Source organism: Drosophila rhopaloa, unplaced genomic scaffold, assembly GCF_018152115.1.
Source record: "Drosophila rhopaloa isolate 14029-0021.01 unplaced genomic scaffold, ASM1815211v1 contig_115, whole genome shotgun sequence".
NCBI lineage: Eukaryota > Metazoa > Arthropoda > Insecta > Diptera > Drosophilidae > Drosophila > Drosophila rhopaloa.
Genome location: NW_025334990.1, coordinates 162,533 through 177,970, shown reverse-complemented (window position 1 = coordinate 177,970; position 15,438 = coordinate 162,533). Strand labels below are relative to the sequence as shown.

At 41.8% G+C, this 15,438-nt stretch overlaps 2 protein-coding genes across 4 annotated transcripts in view; both read right to left on the bottom strand.

Moving 5' to 3' along the window:
- Positions 1-2,042: 2,042 nt before the first annotated feature.
- Positions 2,043-15,438, bottom strand: part of LOC108039709 (neogenin) — a 37,238-nt gene continuing 23,842 nt past the window's right edge. The window contains exons 2-10 of one of the 3 annotated variants that reach the window (XM_044462024.1): positions 9,548-10,750; positions 7,457-8,126; positions 6,529-6,811; positions 6,250-6,459; positions 4,849-6,179; positions 4,542-4,789; positions 4,297-4,477; positions 3,436-3,557; positions 2,043-3,313 (exon numbers count right to left, since the gene is read on the bottom strand). In XM_044462024.1, the coding sequence (XP_044317959.1) occupies positions 3,084-3,313; positions 3,436-3,557; positions 4,297-4,477; positions 4,542-4,789; positions 4,849-6,179; positions 6,250-6,459; positions 6,529-6,811; positions 7,457-8,126; positions 9,548-10,750 (4,478 nt within the window). In that variant the 3' untranslated portion in view covers positions 2,043-3,083. The remainder of the gene's footprint in view (positions 3,314-3,435; positions 3,558-4,296; positions 4,478-4,541; positions 4,790-4,848; positions 6,180-6,249; positions 6,460-6,528; positions 6,812-7,456; positions 8,127-9,547; positions 10,751-15,438) is intronic. The other 2 variants (XM_044462025.1, XM_044462026.1) reach the window with 2 other exon arrangements.
- Positions 3,590-4,258, bottom strand: LOC108039713. Its single transcript, XM_017116800.2, has one exon. It carries the CDS (start codon positions 4,065-4,067, stop codon positions 3,654-3,656), a length of 414 nt encoding a protein of 137 aa, XP_016972289.1. The 5' UTR covers positions 4,068-4,258; the 3' UTR covers positions 3,590-3,653.

Here is a 15,438-nt window from a genome sequence, read left to right as displayed (position 1 = left end):
ACAACTCGAGATAAGCGGCGGTCCAATTTTGTTGAGTATTACGTGTCTCGAATCCATTTGCTTAAATTTTTGCGCAATTTTGTTTTTGAATACGTCTGTCTGATATCAATTCCTTTAAAAAATGGACAGTCCTGGCATTAGGCTCCAGCAGACCCACCACGAAGTCTTCTTGCGAGATCGTTTTATTAAAGGATTCCTGGATGGCTGTCTTTCCTGATTCTATCCTGTCCAATTTGTTATTTTGTGATTATCGTAAAGAAACAGGTGCATCGCGGCCAGACAAACTTTTGAATTCAAACTTTTGCCCGGCCGCGTTGCACCCGCTTTTTGACGATAATCATATGATTTAAACAAAATTGGACAGGATAGAAATAGGACAGACATCCCTCCAGGAATCCTGTAAGAAGACCATCACACAATGAGACCAAGCTGAAGGTTATTTAGTTGGTTGGATCGTCCATTATCCTGGGTGTCGGCCAATAATCCTTGCAAGTCCAGGAGAATAAAGAAGCACCACAGTTTCAGTAATTTGAACCTCGCCAACGGCGGCTTATAATCGTACTGAAAATAGTTTGCATGAGGAACAAACCACGAAACCTACAGTATTGCTGATATGGCAGCTGCTTACGTAATCTCTGTGGCTCGTTGGGTCAAAGAATTTGTTTTTTGAGGGGATAATGATAACGCTATCGTTTCATTTCTAAGTTTTTAAAATGCTTAACAACCCAAATTGAACATGGTTTATAAACAAAAAAATTGCTTCTTTAAGTTATATGAGGCTGTCCAGTAACACCTATAGTTTGGCTTTAAAAACCTTCATAATCATATTTATTTTATTAATTTAGGTTGCTAACCAAACTTTTTGAAAACGTTTTCAATCCATAAACATGAAATTTCACGGCGACTACAATCTATAAGTTTCTTTGTAAATACCAATTATACTCAGAAAAGCCCAAAAGTATTCTTTAAGTTAAAATGTATAAAGAAATGCCTGAAGCAATATATATTTCAACATAGCGTTGATATAAAAAATATTACAACTGCTCAATTGCTAATGAGACATATTTGCAATTATTTACCTGATTAAAATTAAAGTTATACTGATTTCGAAAATGTATAAAGGTACGTCTGAACAAAATATAAATTTCAACATAGCGTTGATATAAAACTTATTACAAACTAATGATACACATTTGCAATTATTCACGTTGATTAAAATTTAAACTGATTTCGAAATCAATAAACTCCAGCTCATTATGCCCAGCTAAGTGATTTATTTAAAATTGTGGTGCATGCTTGGTACAGCAGTTAGTCTTTCGGCAATAATGGTGGCATTTAAATCGGTCAGATGGCTTCCAATAGCCGCTGCTATTTTATTCAGCTTGAGTCTTAGGAGCGAGTGTCGACGGGAGAAATCGAGATTTACAAACATGCAGTGTGAATCATTTAACGAATCGTATGCAATTTTTAAAAAATGTAAACTCAATTTACTTGGAAGAGGTCGAGTTGGTGCGGATATGTACTTGAAGCTTTTACAACTCCCAGTAGAAAACTCATGGGTACGATTACATTTCTCAGTTGATTTTCAATATTGGGCTTTATTTTTATAATTTTCTTAAGATCAATTGGAGCATCTATCGCCGATATAATGGATTTCACCCGTTTTTGTACAATGTCAGCACAGACCTCTGCCAGCTTTTGCATAAATCGAATTTGCTGTCTTTTGAAGGACTTGTCATAAATGCCATTATGACACGGTCAAATTTAAATCACTCATGTCCCTACAATGTAAGTCAAATAATACATAGATAATTAGAAAGATGTATATTTTACATAACCTTACAGCATGATATCATTTTGGACAATCTGGAATTTTCGGATGAATTTCTAAACAAACTTCCTCTACCCCAAGGCGTTTATAAAGTAAAATTGCGATTTGCCACTTACAAAGTGTGGAGGGTGCAGGTGACCGTGTTCTTTGAAAGAGAAGAATAAAAGCTTTATAATGAGCAATAACCATTTAAATAAAGCAAAGTTTGAAATCGTTTCCACACATTCTTTATATATTTAGCAATTTTTCTTTTGATTACAAAGTTTACGTTCAATACAATAAAAATTTCACAATTTTCAAATGCTAACCACGTGCATTTGGGTTTGTTTTAAATGTATGGCTGAGTTTAATGAGATTGTTGTGCAAAGCAATGTTGAATACAGTTTTTAAGAGAACGCATAAAATATAAAACTTTCTTGGCCAATAAAAACTTGGACACATCAAAAACTGCTTAAAAAGATTAATTTATTCTTGGCATAATATAACGGACAATGTCATACCACCATTTATTAATAGTATTGTTTAAATCGTAAATGCTCTCCTGGCTTACAGTCTAAAACTTGACTTTATAGCTTAAGTAGTTTTGTGGTATTGGCGACAAATCATTTATTAAATGGCACGTATCAAACTCATGCGTGATAATGATGGATAAAAAAAGAAATAGATGAACACTTTAAGAGGCAAGTCTAGATCGAGTTGTTTTGATTGTTTGTTAAGGTTATAATAGCATAAAAGTTAAGTTCTTATAGTCTTTACTAGTATGAAACTTAGCTAAGATGCTGTATGCATATGAATATAGAATGGCTTATGTATGTAGACTTAGACTATCCGATTTCGTCGACGGATTAAATTAAGATGATGCAGAGTGATAAATATGAAATGTCGTGTGACAGTTTAGAGACAGATCCTGCACAATGAACGCTCTTCATCTACTTCTTTACTCTGTTTCCTGTCCCCGTTTTATACACTTCCCTTATCCGATAATTAACTATGCTTAAGTGCTATTTATAGGTATGTATGAATGTGTGTATCTATGCTTAAAAATGTATATGGCGGCGTCGTTCGTATTTACAGTTCTTTTAGGTCATTAATATATCGCACATTTGATTAACTAAAACTAAACGGACCTCTCCGGGGGAACTGAATTCGAGTTAAATCAATAATATAAAACAGCAACTAAAAAACAAGTAACATCCATTGTTTGACGACTAATACTTTCAGCCTGCCGGACAGTTTTAAGGCGGCTTCAGTGTTAACACTCGAATTCGTTGGCCGTAATGGCGCTCAGATCCTTCATCAGGCCTTCCAGATTGGCCATTTCCTGGTTGAGCTCCTCGGTGGATGTGCTGGGGGCCAGTCTTTGAATCTCATCGGTTGAGTGGACGACCGAGCCACCGCCCTGCAGGCGATTGGGCGTGGCAGCCGAGAACGAAGGTTTCTTGTAGGGCGATTGGTTTTGTGGACGTATTGTGACGGCGGGGGCTGTAGAATTAAATATTTAATTAATAATTTAAAAATTTATCATGCTTTTTTTTGTTTTCGGTTTTTTTCTTACAAATGCAAAAACTCTTTTTAAGAGATTGAGTAATATTTACTATACTCACTATGCTTGTTAACGGGTGTGGCTCCGCCTGTGGGCGGTGGTCCTGGCACACTGAAACTCTTCAGAGGATGCCCACGCTTCGAACTTTCGATGGTGGACACAGCCGCTCCGTTGCCTGCATTGCTGGAATACGTAAGCAAAATAAAAGACTCTCATTATAAAAAAATGATTTATTAAAAATATTTTTTTATATGCTACTAAACAGAGGCCAAGACTGCTTCAAACAACAATGGGACATAGGGAACCCCTCTTGGCCACCGGCCGACTACTGGTGCCCAGAAAGTGCAGCTTCCGCGCCAGCTGAATCTGCTGCGCCTTCCGGGCCAGCCGGATGTACGGCTGGCGATCGGAGGCTGACATCACGTTCCACGTGTAGGTGGCCAACTCGGTGATTGTGGCCGCGGTGCGCATGCTGTAGACGCCCTTGTACTGATGGTTGATCAGGATCTCGTCCAGGCGGAACTTGTTCATGAAGTTAAGAAACGGCGACGGCGAAGCCATCAGCAGGAGCTGCTGCTCGACGCGCCGCGGCAGCGTTTTCTTATCAAGCTTGATCACCCTGCTTTTCGGTCCATGCACCAGATTGACCTGTACACTGGGATCGATACGCCCCCAACGCGTCCTCGAGCACATTTTGGTCTATGGTCTTGTTTACAGCGGAGATTAAAAGCAAGGAAAATTTATATGGGAATTTTGAAGAATTTCTATCACCAAAATGGGAGCACGTGCAATGACATAAGAGTTTACATCAAAAAACCTAGCAAAAGCACCGCCCACTTCACTTACCAAAAGTTGGCATCGTGCCAATGACATAAGAGTTTACATCAAAAACCCTAGCAAAAGCACCGCCCACTTCACTTACCAAAAGTTGGCATCGTAGCCACCGTAGGGATGCTCAGGAGTCTGTGCCATCGAGTTGCTCTGCGGCTGGGTTAGGCTCTGCTGAGAGAGACCGGCCTCCATGGTCATGTGGGATCGGTTCTGGTGGCTATACTGGGTGCGCGGGTACTGGGGTCGCTCTATCGTTCCGTTCATTGATGTGGCTGAAAAGGGAATGGGTATACGTTTACAAAACTAGTCCCATTATATAAAGAATTTCCGACTTACTCATATATCCTGGCACGTAGGATCGCTTGTCCAGCGAATTGGTCACATGACCCGGCACTGGCGTCTCCACTTCGTATTCGCTGTGAACCACCGAACGAGGCAAGGTAAGGGCTCCACTACTCGAAGCTCCATCGCTGCAGACAGGTGTCACTGTGTGCAAGCCCTTGTCTATGTTTTTGAGCTCCATTTGATCATGGTGGATCCATAGATCCGGTGGCTTAGGCACGCCTACGTTGTTCTTTTGATAGCTGCAAATACATAGGGTTTATAAAATGTACAGGATACTATTAGTAGATAGGCAACCCACCTCTTTTTTGTGTGTTCTGGCGAAGATTGAGGTTTACGCCGGCATAGCAATAGAATACCGAAGAGAACCACCAGTAGTACTACGGCCGTAGCCCCAATAATAATGTACAACAGCTTCTCGTTGTCGATTCCCTTGGCTATGGTGTCGGCCTCCTGCATTATAACCGCTGCACTAGTGGTGTAAGATACCAGGGCCGAGAAAGGAGTATTGTTATTCCCCTTGGTAGTTCTCGCCTGAACTTTAAAGTAGTAAGTAGTGTAAGGTTTCAGGTTTGGTAACATCAGCATGGTCTCCTCGCCGGTGAAGGCCTCGACTGCCCAATCGCGATCCCTCTTTGTGGTGTCCGTTGTGTAGTATATATTGTAGCCAGTGATCTGACCAACAGTGTGCTTTGGTGGAATCCACTGGATGATCACGGTGGGTGGATTCAGTTCATCCAGGCGAACAGTAACCTCTCGCGGCGGGGTAACCGGTACATTTTGATACGTGCTATTCAGCACGGACATCGACCAGGATGACTCCCTACGACCTTTAACCACTTTCACTGCAAACTCATATTGCGTATTGGGTCGCAAGTCATTGATCATGCAATTGAGGTCCGAGGTGTTGTGGTAGCGATATCGATTGGATCCCGTGATGCCATAGCTAACCGTATAATGCCGATTATCTGTCACATGCTGGTTCTTGTTTAGCATCGTGTCGATCCAGTAGACCACAATCGAGGAGCTGGACATGGTGATGGCCCGCAGACCCACTGGAACCTCCAACGGTGTGGGTGCATCTACAGGCTCCTCATCGCGAGTCTTAATGTTGTCATAAATAGGTGGGCCGTCGCCCTTAACATTCCTAGCCCTTAGGGACACCACATATTCCATATTCGGCTCAAGATTCTTAAGTATATGATAGCGTTCCGTCTCCTTCAGCTCGATATAGTTCTCGTCGGGAATTCCGCGACCCCAGCCCAGCACATAGTTGCGTATCTTAATCTCTGGCTGCTGCGGTGGACCCCAGTGGAGGGCAATGTTGTTGGCTCCAGGATGAATGCTTTTCCAAATTGGTTTTCCTGGCACCTGCGTCTCGTCCAGATCATTCTCCAGTGTGTTGACGCGATACCATTCAGTAAAAGGTCCCGACCCGTTCACCGTCATGGCCGCTATCTTCACCTGGTACTCTGCATTGCGATCTAAGCTGCTCAACTCAAAGTATCGAATATTGGCCGGAGTACTCTTTACTTGGGGGGCATCTTTGAACTTGCGATACCTAATCTTGTAGCCAGTAATCTGGCCATTGCGATCCTCCTCTGCAGGTGGCTCCCAGTGGACGGTTATGGACTAGTTAGGTAATGTATTTCATAAGTTCGTAAAGTTATGTTTATTGTTTTAAGAATTTAAATACACTTACGCTGGAACTTGTCACCTCTAGAGTGACATTATTGGGCGGCTCCGATGGCGTGGACGAAAACGTTTTCACACGGATCTCTGCCGAAGGATCGCCCATTCCATTTCTATTAAAGGGTACCACAGAAATCACGTAGTCCGTATGGGGACGCAGCTCCGTTAGCACAGCATCCAGAGCAGTGCTATCGTGATACAAATCAGCACCACTGTCGTTCTGTTGTTATATTATTCAGAGAATTAGCAAATGCAAAATTTGAAAACTTAAATAGTATTTTTATCTCACCTCCGAGTAGTAAACCCGATACTTGAGTATCTCCCCATTGGTCACAGCGGGCTCTCCCCACTTCACGTATATCTCATTGTGACTACGGGCATATCCCTCAAAGTTACGTGGTGGACCCGCAATGTTCACCTCCGGTTGGGTACTGACCTCCAGTGGAGTCGAGGATGCGCCGCTCCCAAAATTTGTATTGGCCTCCACACGGAATTGGTAAGTTCTGCCTGGTAGCAGTGATTGAATGTTGACCTGCTGATCGTCATGGGATTTGGTAACCATTTTTTGTTCCCTGAAATCGTAGTTTTGGATATAAATAAATAATTGCTTCTCTTAAGTTGAAATGGTTATTATTTATGTTTTGTCAAGAACATTATCTATCCATAGTATACAGTAATAAGATAAATTGGTGTTCCTAGAATAAAATCCTACCGCGACTTGATTTAATTTAAAATTGAATTCCGAATTATTTAGAATTATTTATAAGGGTCAAAAAATATGAGACTTAATATTTTAACGAATTTTTTACTAATAGCAAGTTAACATTAAAACTTTTGTCATTTAAATTAGTATTTTTTGAACGCAAAATATATTAAGCTAGCAAATATTAATGTTTTATTTTTAAAAGACTCTAGTTTATTCTTTAGATAAAAATTGAGATATTTTAGATATTTTCGTTCCTGCTAATTGCAGAAGGTTTTCCAAGCAACATACGCACGAACTCCTTGAGAAGGTGGGGTCAGGAAATGGGCACAGGATGAAAGCCAGACAGACAGACATCTGATTGAATCGAAAGCGAAATCATTTCCGCTTGACTGAGGAGATGAAGCCATTAGGCGACTGGCTAACTATGCAAATAGGGTTAATCTCGGCTAATTGCTGGTTAATGGAGCGGATGCCTTTTATGCGGGTAATGCGATGATTTCCCGCTACTCACCTCTCGCTGTTGTTCATCTTGTAGTAGACTGTGTAGTAGACCACATCGCCGGGATTCTGGATGGGTTCCACCCAGCTAAGGGTCACGAATCGAGACTTCACAATCTGCGCCACCAGGTCGCGTGGCTGACTGGGCAATCGGGCTTGGAGTCCACTGTCCAGGACCTTGGAACCAGGATGCTGGGCACTCGGATCCTGTTCGGGGGAATCTGGGAAAGCAGGGGATTGTTTTTGCTGCTGGGATTTCTTGATATTGCTCGCCCGATAGGAGTCCAGTATTTTCTGTGGGTCCTCGCCCTGTTTGTAGGCCTCCAGAAGAGCCTTCTTGGTAGCTGGATCGTCTTCGTCATCGTCATAGTCATCGTCTTCGTCCTCGTAGTTCTTGGATTGATTCTCGAGCGGAAGGGCACTTGCCGTATTTAGTATATTAAACATGCGATCGTTGAGCGGTTTCTCGAACCTGGGAAGCTTTCCAGAAGGAATCCTCAGTCGTGTCGTACCCGAATCGTCTTCGTCCAGGTCATCGTCCTCGTCCGAAAAGCGGGGACTGCCACCGGACTTGGTGCGCAGCTGCTCACCCGAATTATAGGGTTTGCGACGCTTGGTCATATTGTCAAAGGTCTGAAGGGATTTGGTGGAATGGCCTTGGGATTTGCGTTTTTTGAGTTTCACTTTTGGAGTGGGATTTGTAGGTGGTTGGATGGTTGTGATTGGGGTGATGTTAAATGGAAATGAGGCGAGGATTAAGGAAATAAAAGAACAAACGAAATAAACAATAAGTTAATAAATTATATTCCAAATTAATAAAAGTCATTTCATGTGTTTTAATATTAATAAACTTGATTGAAATCTCTTTTGTGGGTTCAATAGCATTGCATGAATAATTAACTATGGATAATTATAGCTGAATAATAAACTGTTCTGGGTTATTGAGCTGTTTAATTCAGAAAAACCAACAGAGGTATACTTTGATTAAATCGCTCGGAGCGGGATTTTAATACCTTATTCATAAAACAAGGAACGCTTCAATAATAGCTTTACCTTAAAACACAAGACATAACACAAAAGAGATTTGCCTGTTTTGAGATTAAATAAATTGAGTAATTAAATATATTACTACACAACAAAGTGAGAAATATATTCTCAAAATATTCACATTCTAAACATAAACCAACTTCAACTTAAAACACAAAGTAACATCCAATGTTCAGACAGCTAAGGATATAATCGGCCGATCCTAAAATGAGGGATCAAAAAACACCATAAAACCGACTCAACTACAACACCAAAGTAGGCATTACAACAGTTAATGGCACAAGGATAAGTCGGCCGATCCTAAAATTGGCAGCGGTGATAGCCAAATATAAAACCCATAGAAAACCCAACATCAACTTACAAACACCAAAGTTAGGCATTTCCGATCAATCAGTTATATGGAACTATAGGATATAGTCGGCCGATCCTAGAAATGGCAGTCGGATTGATTAGCCAAAACAAAACCCATAAAATACAACTTCCTAACTTTACAAACACCAAAGTATGGCATTTCCGATCGTCAGTTATATGGCAGCTATAGGATATAGTCGGCCGATCCCGCCGTTCCGACTATAACTGCGCAAAGAAAGAAGGGGTGCAAAGTTTCAATTGATATCTTTAAAACAGAACTAGTTCGCGTAAAACAACAGACGGACAGACAACGGACAGACGGACAGACGACAGACGGACAGACGGACAGACGGACAGACGGACATGGCTATATCAACTCAGGAGGTGATCCTGATCAAGAATATATATACTTTATAGGGTCGGAGATGTCTCCTTCACTGCGTTGCACACTTTTGACCAAAATTATAATACCCTCTGCAAGGGTATAACAATACACACATAGACGCATACGAAATTATTTTACAAAAGCAGTATGAATGAAAGGATATTTGTACAGTAAGGGAGATTGGGGAAGTTGGGAGTTTAAGGCTTTGAATTTCGTTGGGTCAATTTACAGGCCTCAAAGAGGCGCCAATTGTTTAAGCTGCACAAATACTGGACACCGACCTAGATCTACTTTGACTACATCTTTAGATATTCCACTCACCTCCTTGAGGAACTACCCGCAGACGAGCTGCAGCATGTACACTGCCCGCAGCATTGGTGCCCACGCACTGGAACATCCCAGCGTCGGAGTTCAGGAGACCAAGGATCTTCAGATTGTGACCATCCACCAATTGCATGTAGTCGTTGGGGGTTATGAGATCTCCGTTCTTGAGCCATCGAATAGTGGGTTTGGGCTTTCCCCAGATGTCACACTTCAGCTCTGGCTCATCCTTCTCGTGGGCAGTCGTATCCTTGGGCGCCTTGATAAACTTTGGCGGCTCCTGGACCTGCACCGTGGCCTGGGCATCCAGAGAGTCCACCGTATTGCTGGCCCTGCACTGATAATTCCCAGAGTCAATGTCCTCGGCACTGGAGATTTGCAGCGAGCCTGTTCCAATAATGGAAAAGCGGGAGTCCAGATCATTTAGATCCAGATCCATGCCATTGCGCAGCCACTTGATCTGCGGCTTGGGCACTCCGTTGGCCACACAATCCAGGGTGACAGTGTCTCCCTCCCTCACAGTTTTGGGCGATGGACCGACGAGGAACGAGGGAGCCACAGCATTATCAGCTCCCAGTTCGGTGGATTTCTTGATATTCAGATTGGTTTTACTGCTCAGCCGGGAGGCACTGCCTGATGTCACGTTGCACTGATAGGATCCCCGATCAGATGGACCCACCTCATCGATCTCCAGCGCTCCGTTGGGCAGCACCACCATGCGCAGCTTGTCCACGGGCAGTGGCAAGTCGTCCTTGAACCACTGAACCGAGTGCTTGACGCCCTCCTGCCAGTTGGCTTCGCCCAGCATGCAGCGGAAGTAGGCCGTCTGACCCGGCAGCAGATAGGTTTCCAGGAAGTCCTGGTTCAGATCGGGCTGGCGGGCAATGGCCACCAGGGCCGGGCGACTCAGCACACTGCCCACGCCCTCGGCACTTAGTAGGCATTGGTAGGCTCCCGTCAGGCCACGGTTCTCCTCCACCGAGCTTATGTACAGCGATCCGTTCTTCAATTGAGTGCGGAACGTATCGCCCACGATGACCAGGTCCTGGCCATCGGGTCCTCGCCAACGGATGGTCACTGGTGTGGGCGAGCTGGCCTTGCCCTTGCCTCCACGTCCCATGGATGCACTGCCCGAGCACTGAAGCAGCACGGAGTGGCCCTCGGGCACCACGGCATCCTGCGGCTCCAAGGTGAACGAGAGCGCTGCAATAAAAAACGCGCAGGGTGGTGAAATTAATGCACTGCCAGAAAAAAATGAAGTATATATAGCAAATATTTTGTTTTAAATTTTAATGTGGGTAAAAAGGCTGTATGCCAGCTTTTAAGTGTGGACACAGAAAATTTCGAATTAATTATTTAAATCTGTAAAAACGCGTATTATTCTGCGGAATGTAATGCAATATACTTTTTGAAATGCATTGTGTTTTATTTATTAAAAATCAGAATTGGGCTATGTGGATTGAGAATTTCCTGTTTTCGCGGGTTATTTCTGGAGTTTAGGCAGATTTTCTCCGTGTGGGATTGGCACATCCGAATGGGGCTTATGCGACGGCTCAAGTCAGCCGCCCCCAGTTTACCGGAGTGTGCCTCCACTCGAGGACCGGCAGCTTCTGCAATCTGTCAACTTGTAAACATGGCTGAATAATTGAGGCTACAAAGGCCAACTCTCTCTCGAAGGCATGCAGCATAGGCAGGGGCGGAAGGGGTCGCCGGAGGCACGCAAATATTTGCATTTCCACTTTGGCTCGGATCGGTGAGGGTGGCGGGTGTACTGAATGTCTGGGCACAAGAGGGTGGCAGAGCCTGCCAATGAATAACCTAACATGCTTGCAGAAAAATCGAGAGCGCAAGGAACTCGGTGCCTGGAATACTCAAAGGCTTGTATGCAGGGGATAATGGTGATACAGAATTTCTGGGTGGGCTCTCTCAAAAGATCTGGGACTTTCACTCATTTAAAGCTAGGATTATTAGCCAAAGATTGCTGAAAAATGTATGGCATGTGTAAAGTTATTAAAATAAAATTCCTATAAATTGGCAAATAAAAATGTTTAATTTAATAGAACGAATATTTTTTATTTCTCGCCATTACTTTACTTATTAGCTATTTCTCTTTCATCTGGCTGGTTTCAGTCCTCACTGGACAAATTAAATATATATAAATGGGAACTAATTAGTCATCGAGTTTCAACCAGAGGAGCGTGAGTTAAATGCTGCTGGAATGATGACTTAATTTATGAGATTTATTCAGCTGTACAAACGACTTTGGCGTCATGAATTACACATTACATTTCATTTCATTGCAATTCAGTCTGCCAGGCCCCAGGATCCAGGATCCAGGATCCAGGGTGCACCTGCACCTGCAATTTAATTTGGACTGTTTCCCCTGCGGATCTCATTTCCATTTTCCTGTTGCCAGGCCGGACCCGACTTTGACCGCCCGTGAACTTAGGCTTTTTGCCTGGAAATGTGGAGAAGTATGCCTGCCATTTATTCGCTTTGTTTCCGCCTCCGACCCGCTTCAAATGCACTCGCCTGCACTTCTGTGCCAAAGTTTAAGCAAAGTTATGCGAGCCGTGTGCAGTTGGTTTCGGCCATATTAACTCGACTCAACTCTATTAGGGTAAACTACTTAGCGGACCTGGCGTTCCCCAGCTCTCGGAACTCGTGAGTGAGAGTGCCTTGTATTTCACATTTTATTCGAGCATTTGAGTCCCGACGTGTGGCTTTTATGGTTATTGCTTTTGGGGTCTTGCGCCGATGGAGCAGAACCTCAACTCTTCTTTCACATTTCACTTGATGAAATTGTGTTTTTTAAAACATTTCCTCTCCTCGAATATGCCTGTGTGTTTTATGGCCAGCTTTTAGGAGCTGTTAAGACAAACATGCAAGCATAAACACGAGAAATTGGTGTGTAATTGATCTATATAATTTACTATATCCTCTTTATAAAACCCCTTTAACCCCCGTCAACTGTCAAGGTGAACTGAGCTGAAGCAAATCTTGAATTCGACTGAATTCACTTTCCAAGCAGCTGCAGTTCAATTGCTACCTGCACTTTTCACCCCTTTTATTCTCACTTTTTATGCAGCTCAATTTCAGGGAACAGCAGACCCGCATTGCAGCCCCTGGGGTTGCTTTTTATTTAAGGTATTTTTTTAAGCTTATTATATTACTATTCTGTTGAGAATCTCTGGCCATTCGGCTCTAAATCAAATGGAGACATCTCGCTACTACTCGGTTTTTATGGCTCTGCAGCAGCAGGGAGCTGAATCCAATTAAAAACTTTATTGCTCGAATTGATTTTTATTGTACGCTTCTTTGGCAGCAGATAAATAGAGAAAGGGAGATACAATTTCGAAAGTCGGAGAGGGAAAGAGGTTATCGCTGCCCAAAAAAATTGTGTCAATTGGTTTTATTTCCCTCTTTCGGTTTCAGTTTTTTAGTGCCGACTTTCCATCTCTCGTTATCTATAGGACGGTTTTAATTATGACAGTGGGGGCGGGGAAATGCCACGCCCGCGCACTGACACACATGCTCGGAAAAAATCCATAATTAATAAATTAAACCAATTAAATACAAAAGAGTCGATTTGAAGTGGCATTTCATTATAACTGTAATTGCACGGAGAAATTTATTTGGATTTCTGGCTTCACGAAAGCTCAATTAATTTGAAATTGCGGATTTATGTGCATTATTATTATAGGCCTAGGCACTTAAAAATCATTGCTCTTTGGTTCAAACAAAAGTTCATGGTAACTACAATTACCCTCTTCTTTTATGCAAATGCAATCCTTGGTGCATGCAAATTTTGCCATTAAATACAGTCAGCTCAAGACAGCTTACGAAAGGAACATTATTTCAGGGAATATTTAAGCGAGTACTGTTCCTATATATAGGGTTTTTGTGTACCTTACCTTATGCACTTTTTTCAAAATGTTGGCCTTTGTCTGCTAAAACATGTACAAAAAAGCCATAGAAACAAAAACCCTTTTTGCATTATTTGTATTACTCCCCCACTCAAAACCCATCTACCACTTTTTACAGAATTTTTCATCCTGAAAATACTTTTTGTTGGCGGGCAAATTAAAATAAAAAACAAAAATTACACAAGCTTAAAGCTGAAAAAGAGTTGATTTGCTTTAATTGAGCAAACATTTTGTTCAAATTTTGTTTTTCAATTGAGTTTGCCATTTCCGTAATTAAGCTCGACGCGTTCATTGAATCAAATTAAACAATTATAATTCAGTCAGATTTGTGCGTTCAGTTTCCTAGAAATTCACTTTAAAAATTGGAGCTCAGTGAGCGAAGAAGGAGAAATGGGAAAATGGCTTAATTGAGTTTAATTGTTGTAGCGGACCTACAAAATCAACTCGACGAGTCACGCAGCAGGCATTTACATAAGATTAACAACGAAAAAAAAATGGAAAATTCAAAAAAATGAATTTGATGCATTTTGTTGCGAGTCAAAAGTGATCCAAATTCGTGGACATACAGAAAAGAGAGGGAATCGGTCCATGAATATTTATGATATTCCAATGAATTTGCATATTTTACGATTTTTCATTTACAGACGATAAAGCCCAAAGGAGGAGCAGGCTTAGATGGCGACAGTTTCTCCGGCTCCTTTTAAAAATAAAAACAACTCGCTTTTGCCATATGCAAATTGCAGTTTGTTGCTCGATGAAAAATTAGCAGTTCGGAGGAAAAGACTTTGTTAACATCGGTCTAGTGAAAAATGCCTGGCAAAGAAAGACATGACAGTCTTGTGCGAAGTGAGGAAAAATTGTGTGCATACACAGAAAAAAGTTCGCTTTCAACTTTGAGCTGATAAGTATAAATATTTAAATTGTAATGTTTTGAATATGATAATTATTTCCAACAACTGCCATCATAATTTTGATTAGAAAACATATAAAATAAAACTTAGGGTTTTTTGAGAATTTCGTAGATTTATTAAAATTAGAAGACTATGAAGCATGGCTCCGTTAATTGATTATTGAATTTTGGTGATAACAATAAGAACATAAAAGTTTTAAAGGGTTTAATTTTTGTGTATTCAATTTTACTAGGAAGCAAACCGGATCAACAGGCTGAAACGGCTGATAATTACCTGGGAAAACCTTTTGCTAAAACGTTGCAGTAGACACATGATTTCCAATCAAATGGCCAACTCTACGAAGGAGCCAATCAAATTAGCATATGGCCAAAAAGAGAAAACACCCTAAAAGGAGGCAGCATCACGCAAGAGACGCGCACAATTAGGCAGAAATTTCCATTTGCCAGTCAGGCGATTCCGACCAAACAGCAAATATTTTAAGAGACAAAAAAAACACAAAAATTTCGCATATCTGCAGGCCACGATCAGAGTGAAAGAGGGGAGGCCATTAGAGGCAGCTAATGGTAGCACCTTTTAAGGTTAAATTGGGCAGGCCGAGACTCAAAACTGATGCTCGGCTGGCCAACTCCTGGCCGCCTTATCGCTGCACAAATTTATGCACAGCTCGCAAACTAAGGGTTAAATGTGCCAATAAGCCAAATGCGGGTGTACCGAAATGACGCAGCAAAGCAGAGCAACAAAACGAGATGGGACAAAGGATAAGGGCTAGAGTCTAAGCCAGGTGATACCCTATATTGTTTTTTATTTCCATTTGCTCCATAAGTTACTGAAAACTTTGTGTGTGCATTGACACCTGCTCAACTAAAACGGCAAAAAGCATAAAATTTCAGTAATTTTTCGGGTTTCTTTAAAACTAACATTCTTTAAGATTAACATTCAAAACAATTAGATTTTAAATAATTATGTTTTTATAAGAATTCTTCTTACTTATTAAAGTTAAGTTTTTGAATTTGCACTCAACATTATTAACTGAATGCGGTTTCGCAGACTTCTA